This window comes from Chrysochloris asiatica, unplaced genomic scaffold, assembly GCF_000296735.1.
Source record: "Chrysochloris asiatica unplaced genomic scaffold, ChrAsi1.0 scaffold00064, whole genome shotgun sequence".
Taxonomy (NCBI): Eukaryota; Metazoa; Chordata; class Mammalia; order Afrosoricida; family Chrysochloridae; genus Chrysochloris; species Chrysochloris asiatica.
This window is the reverse complement of record NW_006408582.1, coordinates 10,170,771-10,183,946: the sequence shown is the minus strand read 5'-3', so window position 1 is coordinate 10,183,946 and position 13,176 is coordinate 10,170,771. Positions and strand designations below refer to the sequence as shown.

At 36.0% G+C, this 13,176-nt stretch overlaps 1 protein-coding gene across 3 annotated transcripts in view; it reads right to left on the bottom strand.

The window, feature by feature from the left end:
- The window catches only part of EBF2 (early B-cell factor 2), a 244,708-nt gene that overhangs the window by 18,559 nt on the left and 212,973 nt on the right, over positions 1-13,176 (bottom strand). For all 3 annotated transcript variants that reach the window (XM_006864374.1, XM_006864373.1, XM_006864375.1), the window contains exons 11-13: positions 2,394-2,482; positions 988-1,053; positions 728-905 (exon numbers count right to left, since the gene is read on the bottom strand). In XM_006864374.1, coding sequence (XP_006864436.1) covers positions 728-905; positions 988-1,053; positions 2,394-2,482 — 333 coding nt within the window. The remainder of the gene's footprint in view (positions 1-727; positions 906-987; positions 1,054-2,393; positions 2,483-13,176) is intronic.

Here is a 13,176-nt window from a genome sequence, read left to right as displayed (position 1 = left end):
TAAACAGTTATATCATCTTTTGGGGATGTGGAGGGTAGGAAGGTATTCAAATAAACTTTGGGTCATTTAGAGTTCTGAAAAAAAAATTAGAAATAAAAATAAAATGTTTCTAATAATACCCAGGGTTAGGGGTACTATTAGTAACAGTTACTTCTTTCAAAAACTGTTTTTATGATCATTTTAGACTGGTACCTTATTAATAAAAATTGGCTTCAATGAAAACATTCTTTATCTACTTTACATGTAAAGGTATCCTTACCTTGTATACGTGTGTTGCTATATATTTGTATATGAAATAATTAGAATTTACCAAATAAAACCACACCATTAACCCTTGCTACTCAGGGAGAGAGAGTTGGTACAATAAATGATAATGGCAATAACTTATTCTCTTTCCAATATTCAATCTGGTCATCAGAATAGCAGAAATGTAAGTTTTTTTCAGTGGATGATTCTAAACCTTAGTTTCAATAAGTCTTCTAAATTCATAATAGTCAATCTTGTCCTTATATATTTCCAGTTAAACAGATCCCACCTTGTACCTGAAAAGCTTCTAACAAGATACCACATAAAATATTGAGAAGATCCAATATATGGCTTTATTGCTTATTTATAGACACACACTATTTCATAGTATATGACTCCAGTTTTAAATCCTTCCATTCCAGCAGACACAACTTTTTAAATATATAAGATGTTTGTAGTTTGATACTGAGAAAGGCTATACCTTGATTATTTCCCTGGGTTGACTCTGAGATGCTGACCCCAAGCTGGCTGCCATAAGAATTAATCCCCATCATGCCACTGTGAGCTGGAGAACTCGAGAGAGCTGGGATCTGGCTGGGATTCCTAGGGACACTGTAGAGGGCTTCAGCAATGTCTGCAGCACGCTTCAAAATGATGTCCTATAAAATGGTGGGTGACGGTTAACATTTTACTCAGAGTGAAGTATCACGATCGGTAGAGAGCAGGATGTAAGCTTCTAACCTGGTTATTGTGTGGTGTGCCATAGAGGGCTTCTACCAGATCTGCAGCTCTTTTCAGCAGCATTTCCTGTAAAAGAAAAGAAAGAGCAGGGTATAATCAAATGATAAAAAACAAAATGGCAAAACAAAGGGAAAAGTACCCACACACATACCCCATGTAAACAATTAGCCCCAAAGTCCTATATTTGGTTTGACAAGTAGACTAGAATCACACATTTAAATCCCTCTGTAAATATGTATCTGCATGCAATTTACTTTTAGAAAGTCATTCCATAAGTGGTTGTGTTACAAAAACAAACAAAAGAATCAGCCAAATTGAGTGTAGAGTTAGTTAAAATTTAAAATGCCATGGAAATTCTATTAAAAATCACTTTCAGATCATTCTATTTAAAAAAATCTACTGCTCTAATTAACCAAACATTCTTAAAATGATTGACCTGAGTTTAACTGTGTGCCAAGGAGCTGTCCAGAGTACTGAAATGATCTTGGCACGGCCTTTGCAAAATTTTATTCTAATAAAGATGAATTCTTTCAATATTATTTCCCCCTGTTCATTTTAACCAGAGAGAATTAGTATTCAGTAATCCCTTTCCTCTCATTTTGTCTTTTCCTCCTCCTGTTTTTTACAACCTTTTAAATTGCTATTAACCTACTTTCCAGATATCATCTAATTTAATGGTGGGGCTGGGGATTTTTCGAAGAGGCAAATAAAGGTGTGATATAAACGCAACTGTGGTATTTGAATTTTCCTCACAATATAAAAAAGAGAACATGGTTCTCTTTTGTGTGTTTAAAATAAAGATAAATGGAATTTAATTTTTAATCATTTCTCATTAACTGAATAACAGCTAATAACTTGATGTCTTTTTTAAGTAAAGAAAGCTGAAATCATAGGACAGACTCAAAATGTAATTTTCATAAGCAAGGTCATTTAAAAATGACATATTTCATAGCAATTGCATATGGAGGTGCTTTTCACTTCACTAAATTCTTGTGTATATAATAGGTAATCAATAAATACTTGATTGGGGATTGATGTTTTACTGCAATTATGGGGAGATGAAATCATATTTATACACAATGGAGTGAGAACTTACACTTTTAAGTAACAATTCTCTAACTTCACAAAGTTAACAATGGTTTATAATCTGAATACTCTTATAATGTATCTGTTTTGTGAGCCTCAATTTCAGATTATATAGTTTCATAGAGAATAATCATAATATAGTTCATGATTAGTAGAGATTTTATGTTTCTTCTTGCATCAAAAGCTAGAAAAATTCCAAGAGATTTAAGTCCAAATTTCAAAGCCTAATTAATTTCAAATGTTGTTAAATTACTGGATTTGTCTGAATTTGCTAAAGTCCTACAGAAAGGTTTTCACAGGCAAAATTTCAAAGGATTTACCTTAGCTAATCTCTCAGGATCTCCAGGGTGCCGTGGGATGACTTTCTGCAGTCTCTGGAAGCCATAGTCTATAGTGGGTTCATTTAATGCTGGAAAAAGAAAAGTCCTACTTTGAGTATGTATCCTAGCTATAAAGCACACCTGCTAATTAAAATTCCATGGGTGATAGAAAGGTCCTGATAGTATCTAAGACTTGGTATATAATGGATGCAAATTATGGTTTTTTTCTGTTATTCATATTGCTGAATTTACACTTAAAAGCTGGATAGTATAGTAATCTTATAGTTATCCACTAGAGTAACATTTCAAAAGCTCAGAGTTTTTACAATTATTTTAACATTTCTGTTTTATATGCTGTGGTTGTTGTTGTTAGGTGCCATCAAGTGGGTCCCAACTCATAGCAACCCTATGTACAAGAAAACAAAACCTGTCCGGTCCTGGACCAACCTCACAATTGTTACCATGCTTGAGCCCACTGATGCCGCCACTTTGCCAATCCATCTCGTTGGGGGGGGGGTCTTACTCTTTTTCTCTGACCCTCAACCTTACTCAACATGATATCCTTCTCCAGTGACTGGTCCCTCCTGAAAATATGTCCGAAGTATGAGAGACGAAATTTGGCCATCCTGGCCTCCAAGGAGCACTCTGGCTGCACTTCAGCCCATCGTACTTTCAATAATCTCCTCCAACACCATAACTCAAATGCTTCAATTCTTCAACAGTCTTCTTTATTCACTGTCCAGCTTTCACATGCATATGAGGTTACTGAAAATACTATGGCTTGGTTCAGAGACACATTAGTCCTCAACTGACATCTTTACTCTTCAACACTTTAAAAAGTCTTGTGAAGCAGATATGCATAATGCAATACATCATTTGATTTTTTCACTGCTCCTTCCATGAGAGGTGATGGTTGATCCAAGAAGAATGAAGTCCTTGACAACTTCAATCTTTTCTCCATTGATAAGAATGTTGTTTACTGGTCCAGTGGTGAGGATTTTTGTTTACTTTACACTGAGATGCAATCCAAACTGAAGGCTGTAGTCTTTGATCATCATCATTAAGTATTTTAAGTCCCCTTTACTTTCAGCAAGCAAAGTCGCATCATCTGCAGTTCGCAGGTTGTTAATGAGTCTTCCTCCAATCCTGATGTCACATTTTTCTTCATATAACCCAGTTTCTTGGATTATTTGCTAAGCATACAGGTTGAAGAAGTATGCTGAAAAATACAACTCTGCCGCACATCTATCTTAATTTTAAACATTCAGTGTTCCCATATTCTGTTTGAACAACTTCCTTTTGGTCCATGTACAGATTCCTCATGAGCACAATTAAGTGTTCCAGAATACTCATACTTGCCAGTGTTGTCCATAGCTTGTCATGATCCACACAATCGAAAGCCTTTGCATAGTCAATAAAGCACAGGTAAACATCTTTCTGGTATTCTCTGCTTTCAACCAAGATCCATCAGACATCAGCAATGATATCTCTCATTCCACGACCTCTTCTGAATCCAGCTTGAACCTCTGGAAGTTCTCTGTCAATGCATGCTTGCAGCCATTTCTGTATTACCTTTAGTAAAACTTTACTTGCATGGGATATCAAAGGGATTGTCTGATGATTTCCGCATTCTGTTAGGTCACCTCTCTTTGGAATGGGTACAAATATGGATCTCTTCCAATCAGTTGGCCAGATAGTTGTCTTCCAAATTTCTTGGCAGAGTTGAATGAGTGCCTCCTGTGCTGCCTCACTTTTTTGAAAGATTTCAAGTTTTATTCCATCAATTCCTGCTGCCTTGTTCTTTACCAACTGCTTGAATGCACCTTGGACTTCTTCCTTCAGTATCATTGGCTCTTGATCATATGCTACCTCTTGAAATGGCTGAACATCAATCATTTCCTTTTGGTACAGAAACTCTGTGTATTCCTTCCAACTTCTTTTGGTGCGTTCTGCAACATTCAATATTTTGCAATTAGAATCATTCAATATTGCTAATTAAGTTTTTCTTCCGTTTCCCCAGCTTGAGAAATGAGGAGCATGTTCTTCCCTTTTGGTTTTCTGACTCCAGATCTTTGCACATTTTGTTGTAATATTTGACTTTGTCCTGTCGAGCTGACCTTTGAAGTTTTCTGTTCAGCTCTTGTACCTCCTCATTTCTTCTATTTGCTTTAGCATCTCTAGTTGCAGAGCAAGTTTCAGTGTCTCTTCTGACATCCATTTTGATCTTTTCCTTCTGTCTTTTCTTAATGCTGTCATGCTTTCTTCCTGTATGGTATTCTTGATGGCATCCCATAACTCTTCTGGTTTTCAATCTTTACTGTTTAATGTATCAAATATGTTCTTCAGATGATCTCTAAATTCAGGTGGGATATATTCAAAGTAATAATTTGGCTATCGTGGACTTATTTTCATTTTCTTCAGCTTCAGTCTGAATTTGCATATGAGTAATTGATGGTCTGTTCCACAGTTTGCCCCTGGCCTTGTTTTCACTGATGATATGGAGCTTTCCCATCATCTCTTTCCGCAGATGTAGTCAATTTGATTTCTATGTATTCCATCTGGTGAGGTCCATGTGTATAGTTGTCTCCTATGCTGTCTAAAGAAGATATTTGAAATGAACAAATAATTGGTTTTGCAGAATTTTATCATTGAGAAATTCGAGCTCCAGCATCATTTCTATCACCAAGGCCATATTTTCCAACTACTGATCCTTCCTCTTTGTTTCTAATTTTTGCATTCCAATCACCAGTAATGATCAATACATTTTGATTGCATGTTTGATCAATTTCAGATTGAAGAAATTTGTAGAATTCTTCGATTTATCCTCACTGGCTTTAGTGGTTAGAGCATAAATTTGAATAATAGTGGTATTAACTGGTCTTCCCTGTAGGCGCATGGATATTATCCTATCACAGACAATGTTGTACCTCATGACTGATCTGGATATGTTCTTTTTGATGATGAATGCACCACCATTCCTCTTCAATTTGTCTTTCCTGGCATATTAAACCTTGTGGTTGTCATACTCAAAATGCCCAATATCAGCCCATTTCAGCTCTAATATCTAATGCCTAAGATACCGCTGTTTATGTATTCCATTCCATTTTTTACAATTTCCAATACTTCCTTCATTCTCAAATAATCAAAGGTATTATACAGGAACCATATTCAGTTTCTTATAAAAACAATAAGCTACCTTTATATTCATGTTTCTACTCTCTTTTTTTTCCTTCTCTTTCCCAAGTGTGCATTTACCATCCATTAGTTCTTATAAATTATTTTCATAATTTCTTACATGTTGATATGCATGCACATATAATCTATTTATGAAGTTATTCTAGTAAAACCCTTATGTTATGCCTGATACACTTTGAATGATTTGCGATTATATTTAGTTAGATATACATGTGTTTCATATCAAGTTCCTCAACTAGACTAGTAGCTGTATAGATACAGAACTTACACGTGTTTTGTTTCCTCCGTGTGTTCTCATTATTTAAGACAGGCACATTGTAAATACTTTGTGTCCATAAGTGTAGAATTATGAAGATTGTAAAATTGTGAATGATCTACTTCAGCATTTCTGTAATCTAAAGTATGTTTGAAGTTGATTCTTTTTTTATTGCCTCTTTCCTCCCTTTATTGTATTTTTAGTCTTCAGAAACTTGTTTAAATTTTACTTTTTTGTAATTGATATGTAGTAAAAAAATAAGGGAAAAAGAAACAAAGAAGAAAATCCTCATAGTCACCTGTGCTCCCATTGTGCAGCAATAAATACAAGAGTGTATATTTCCTTTTATCTTCTTTCTTGTACATATGTTCTCTCAATATTTATTGCTATTGTATTAACTGAAAATAACACTTTTCATTAAGTAAATTATAAAGATGAAAACATCCATAATCTTCTCACTTTAAAAATGGCCTAGGTTAACATACATACTTAAATTTATTGGAGTCAAGGAAGTCACAGTTATTTTAACCTACTTGTTATCCACTTAGCAATACATCATAAACTTTCCTCCAGGTTATTAAGTATTCTTTTATTTGTTGTTGTTGTTAAGTGTTGTCAAGTCAATTCTGACCCAAAGAGACCTTGTACAGGATTTCCAAGGAGCAGCTGGTAAGTTTGAACCACTGACCTTGCAGTTCAAACAACTTTGCAGTCTGATGCATTAGACCACAGTGCCACGCCAGGACTTCAGATTATTTTAAATTAATGCATACTTTTCTACACAGGTTCTATAATTTGCTTAAATGGTTTCCTAATGCTGGGCATTTGATATTAATGTTTCTACATAATTTTCAATTGGGGATTTTTTTTTTATTATAAAAGAATATTGTAGACTATGATTTTTAACATTTTGTCATCCATTTTACAATATCATATCCTAACTCCTGGTGTGGTGCGGGAGGATAAGCACTCGATTGCTAACCACAATGTCAGCAGTTCAAACTCACCAGGTGCTCCTCAGAAACCTTATACAGGGTTGTTATTAGTTGGAACTGACTCAATTGCACTTAACAACAAGAACAATTTGACCGTAGGTGTTATATGAGTGATGTATAAGCTAATATATATACACAGGACTCCTGGTGTGGTACTTGTAAGTTAAGCACTGTACCACAAGGTTGGCTTGAACTGCAGGGCCACAACTTCAAACACACCAGCTGCTCCTCGGAAATCCCATACAGGCTCACTTTGAGTTGAAACTGACTCAATGGCACTTAACAATAACAACAACTAAACATAAATACATACATATGATATATAGGTCTATATATAGATGTGGACTAGGGATATCATTGCTAATATCAGGTGGATATTGGCTGAAATCAGTGAATACCAGAAACTTGTGGTTTTTGACTATATGACGACATTACCATAACAAACTAAGGATAACATTGCAAATAATGGGAATTCCAGAACACTTAATTGTGCTCATGAGGAGCCTGTACACAGACCAACAGTCATTCGAGTAGACCAAGGGTATACTGAATAGCTTACAATCAGGAAAGTACACACGAGGGTTATACCCTTTCACTGTACTTAGTCATTGGTATGCTGAGCAAATAATCTGAGGAGCTGTACTATATGAAGAAGCACAAAGCATCAGGATCAGAGAAAGACTGATGAACAGCCTACAATATACAGATGACACAATTTTGCTTGCTAAAAGTTAAGAAGACTTTAAGCACTCACTGATGAAGATAAAAGACAGTATCCTTCAGTATGGATTATACTTCAACATATAGAAAACAAAAAATTGTCACAACTAGATCAATAATCATCATGAAAACAGAGAAAAAAACTGAAGTTTCAAAGATTTCAGTATACTTGGATCCACAGTTAATATCCATGGAAGTAGCTAGCAGTCAAGAAATCAAACAATGTACTGCATTGGGCAAATCTGCAGAAGACCTCTTTGAAGAAGCAAAGATATCACTTTGAAGACTAAAGTGTGCCTAGCTTGAGCCATGATATTTTCAATCATCTCATATGCATGTGAAAGCTGGACAATGAGTGAAGAAGACCTGGTGCCTTTGAATTATCATGTTGGAAAAAAATATACTATAGACTGCCAGCATAGTGGTTACGAATTGGGCTGCGAACCGCAAGGTCAGCAGTTCGAAACTACCAGCTGTTCCGCAGGAGAAAGATGAGGCTTTCTGCTCCTGTAAAGATTTACAGCCTTGGAAACCCTGTACAGGGTCACTATGAGTTGGAACTGACTCCACAGCACATAACAACAACAACATAGACTGCCAAAGAATGAACTAATCTGATTTAGAAGAAGTATAGCCAGAATGATCCTGAGAAGTAATGATGGCAATATTTCATCTCACATACTTTGCTCATATTAGCAGGAGGACCCAGTCCCTAAAGAAGGACATAATGCTTAGTAGATGATCCAGGAAAAAGAGGAAGATCGTCAATTGAGATAAATTGGCACAGTAGCTGCAACAACGGGCTCCAATATAGCAACAATTTTGAGGATGCCACAGGATTGGCGTGGCACTGGGGGTTAATGCGCCAGACTGCAAAGCCGTTTGCACTGCAAGGTTGGTGGTTCAAGCTCACCAGCTGCTCCTCAGAAACCCTATCCAGGGTCACTATGGGTCAGAACTGACTCGATGGCACTTAACAACAAGAGGACTGGACAATGTTTCATTCTGTTGTACATAAAGTCACTATAAGTAGGAACTGACTTGATAATATCTAAGAAGATATAGATCTAGACCTAGACCTAGACCTAGAACTAGAGCTAGAACTAGTTATAGGCACAGGAGTCTCTGGGAATTATAAACATTTAAGTTCTTGGCTACTAACCAGAAGATTGGTAATTTGAAACACCTCGAGCTGTGCCTTATAAGAAAGGCCAGCCTATCTATTCCCAAATAGATTTGAGCCATTGAAAACCATACGGAGTAGTTCTCTTCTGAAACATAGGGTTGCCATGAGTTCTAATCAGCTTGACAGCAACTGGTTTGGTTTTTGGTTTTATATATATATGGAGTCCTGGTGTGGTGCTGTAGGATAACCAATGGACTGCTAACTGCAAGGCTAGTGGTTCAAACCCACTAGTCACTCCTTGGAAACCCTATACAGAGTTATATGAGTCAGAACCAACTCAATGACACTTAACAACAATAATGTACATATATGGATTCTTCAATTATTTAACATATGCAGATTTTGTATTCTTGTATATTTTATTGTTATATGATATTAAACATTTATACTTTCCCAACTGTTTAACACAACTTATTGAGTGCTTTCTAGGCATTCTATTCTATTCTGCTAATCTATACTGCTGCTATTCTGGGGTAAGAATTACCTGTTGTGGTTAAAATATATCTTTAATATCTGAAAGTACAAGCACCAGTCCACAAATACATAAGTAATACTTAAACAATCTTTTCTAATTATATGCAATGACTATTCTTATCCATCAATTCTTACAGATAACCTTGGGCAACTTTCAAAAAATAGAGGGGAAAATGAAGATTTTACATCAATGCTCTATCTTCTTCTTTAAGTCCCCAGTAAAATGTGTACTCCTCACCATATGGTGGTGGTTGTGTGCTGTGGAGTCAGTTCCATCTCATAGCGACCTTTATATAGGGTTTCCAAGGCTGTAAATCTTTATGGGAGCAGAAAGCCTTATCTTCTCCCAAGGAGCAGCTGATATAGATTTGAACTGCTTACCTTGTGGTTACCAGCTCAGCTCATAATCTACTATGCTACCAGAGGTCCTTACTCATCAAACAGTATTTTATTTGGTTGTTTTATTCCCTATGTATTTAACTATTTTGTTCCTTTTATTGTAAATATAATCTGAGTGTTACTAGTGTTGGAAAATAGTTTTGATATTTATATATTTGTGGAGTACTGTGTGCGTGTGAGAATGAAAGAGAGAGCGAGAGAGCAGTGGTGATATATGGTTGACTTTGGAGTCAAGCAGATCTTAAGGCTTGAATTCTAGTTCCACCATTAACTACCTACATGGCCGGAGAAGATCATTCAATCGCTACAAGATTGTGTTTAAAATAAATCTCATGCGATTGCTGTCAAAATTAGGTAAGACAATGTGTGTAGAGCCCCTAGCATAGTTTTTGGTACCTAAAAGGTCTTACTGGATGGTATTCATCTGTGTTAGATTGTAACCAAACCCCTGACAGATGCGATTACTTTTTCTATTCATACTCTTATCATCTATATGTAATGATCAGCTTTGCCTTCATTTGATAGCCATATCTCTTAGATCTCTTAATCTCATTCTAGTGTTGGCTGAAACCTCCTAAAAAATGTCCAAAAATAAGGATGATATTGGATTTTGTTACATTTAAACGGGAATAATAGTAACATTTCACCACCAAATATAGTGCTGGCTACTTGAGATATTATTTATCATACTATAGCAAGAGCTTTTTGTTTTGTTTTTAATCAAGACTTGTTGGAATTTTAACAAATTACAATAATATTAATTTTCCCCTTTGGCCAACTGACATTGTAATTTTATAAAAGACATCTCAGTCTTTCACAACGGAATGTCTTTTGTGGATGAAGTATATAATTTTGTTAATAACTATCTGAATTAAATTTGCTATTTTTTTTTTTTTTATGACTACTGGTGTGCAGACTAAATCAATTAAGTTACTAAGAACAGTGCCTGGCACAAAGCAAGCACTCAACAAGTATCAGTTATCATTGTTGTTTTTAGGGATGTAAGTCTATATTAATAATTAGGATTGTATGCATGGTTTTATCCAGCTTCTGATGGATTTTTGTTTTATGCCAGTTTGAAAAATATATTCTGAAGATTTCTATTATATCCTATGCTCTATAAAACTTATGGAGCATGGGTATTATGTTTACTAACATTTGAAAGAACCCCACTTAAATTGTTCTTGTCAAAGTTATCAATAATGTTTTAACAAAACCAAGATGACTCTGTTGTTTGTAGTCTCAAACTAGTATTTTACACTGCTCACAGTCTCTCCTGGAAATACTCCCATCCATTGGCTTTCCTGTACCCATTCTGTCCTGCTTTAATCCTACCTCTCTGGCCATGCTATTTCAGCCTCCTTTGAGAACTGGTCTTCCTCTGCCTGTCTGGTAAATGTTGATGCTCCTCAAGATAGTTGTCAAGCCAGTCTTCTGCTTTGTTACACATTCTCCCTAAACAATGAATGTCCCCATGATTTCCACATCATGTTGCAGGCAGACCATCCAGACCAAACAGCCTGCCCAGGATTCAGCCTTATAGGTCCAATTACTGGCTGGAAATTTCCACTTGTATATTCCATAAATTCCTCCCACTCAAGACTCCCCGAGCGCAGGCGATTCTCAATGAAAAAGGCAATCATCCATCTGTTTGCTAATGAGAAACCTTGGATTCAGGCTTTATTTCTCAATCTCATTTATCGTTTTTCTAGAAAAAAGTTGTCCATTTCATCAAGATTTTAAATGTTTGAGAATAGATTCTACATGCTATTCATGAAAAAAAAAATTTTTTTTTCATCTTCTATCTATGGTTCTTCTTGTCTCTCTCATTGTTCATTTTCTGAATAGTCCTATTTCTAATATTAACCATTTGTTTAAAGGAGAATGTTCTAAAACTTTTCTCAGTAGTTGTGTTCTAAATTATTAGTTATTTATTCTAGTTAATGCACTAAGCTCAAAGAATGCAACCTGCTGAATCCATTGACTGTGTGTGTGTGTGATTTAATATATGAGGGGGCTTCAAAAAGTTCATGGACAAATGGAATTAAAGATAATGAAATTTTTCCATGAACTTTTTGAAGTCCCCTTGCATTAATTTTGTCTGTGTTCCATGAGTACCACTTCACATGTATTATTTCATATGTGTTTATCACATTATTTAAAGCATTTGATCCATTTTTGCTACTATAAATTTGTCTTTTCACTCTCTCCTTATATTTTGAATGGTTTAAAAACTTTTTTTCTCTCTCCAGTGATATGGAAAATGTACATCCTATTTCAACTTATGAACAGTACCTTTACATGTCTCTAAACATATTTTTTTTCTAATTATTTGCCTCTGTTGAGTCACTCCACAGATAAGCTTTTTTCCCCCACTTTTTGTTGGCAATTTGTTATTATGAGCTGATATACCTATTATTCAAGTTTTTCTGATTTGCATCTTTTTGTATTAGATTTTATTACCATATTAACAATAATCGCAACGCCATTATTAAACTGTTTTCTCTCCCTTTGATGCCACTTTTCCCTTCTTGATTCAATTCCTCAGCAATCAGCTTTCATCTACAGGCCAATTTTGAGTAAGATTAAAAGTGAATACTGACTGTCTGGAATAAGAGTATCTCTCCGTCTTCCTCATGTATGAATGACAGCTTCCCTGGATATGGAATTGTTACGCTCACTCTTTTCCTTTCAGGACCAGGATCCCTTGTTCTCGCCCTTGAGGTGTGTGTGAGTTGTGAAGGCAAACGGGAGTTTGACCAGGCCTCCTCCACTGCTTCCCGGTCCTGCTGCTCAGGCTCTGGTTGGGAATGATGATCTTCCACACGGCCACCAGGACAACTTGTATGTACACACCAGCACAACTACACAATGTGTCGGGCATATTGTCGTAATACCTGCTTAGTGACTAACCTTAATACCAGGTTTCTTTCATTTTTACGTTTTCTTGAAAATGTCTTTAGATACATTCTATGGGCAGGGCCACAGGGGCAGATTAAACACTTGAACTCACATTATCATTTTACCAGAAATACATTTAAGAAGAGTTTTTATATAATTGGAGCTGTGGTACCATAGTGGTTATGAGTTGGGATGCTATTCTCAAGTTCAGCAGTTTGAAACTACCAGGTGTTCCATGGGAGAAAGATGCTTTCTGTTCCCATAAAGATTTATATAGCCTTGGAAACCCTTTACAGGGTCGCTATGAGTCAGAACCGACTTCATGGCACATAACCATCAAACTTTATTTTTTCCTTCTCACTTAGCATCATAATGGAGTCCTGGTGTGGTGCTGTAGGATAAATACTAGACCACAAGGTCAGTAGTTCAAACTCACCAGTCGCTACTTGGAACCCCTATACAGGATCACTATGAGTCAGAATCCACTTGACAGCACTTAACAACAAAGCATTATAACAGGAGCCCTGAAAGCAGAGTGGATTAGCAGCTGGGTTGCTAACCACAGGTCAGTAGTTTGACTCTACCAGAGGAGACTTTCTGCTCTTATAAAGATTTATAGTCTCAGAAACCCTATACAGGGTTGCTATAAGTTGGAAC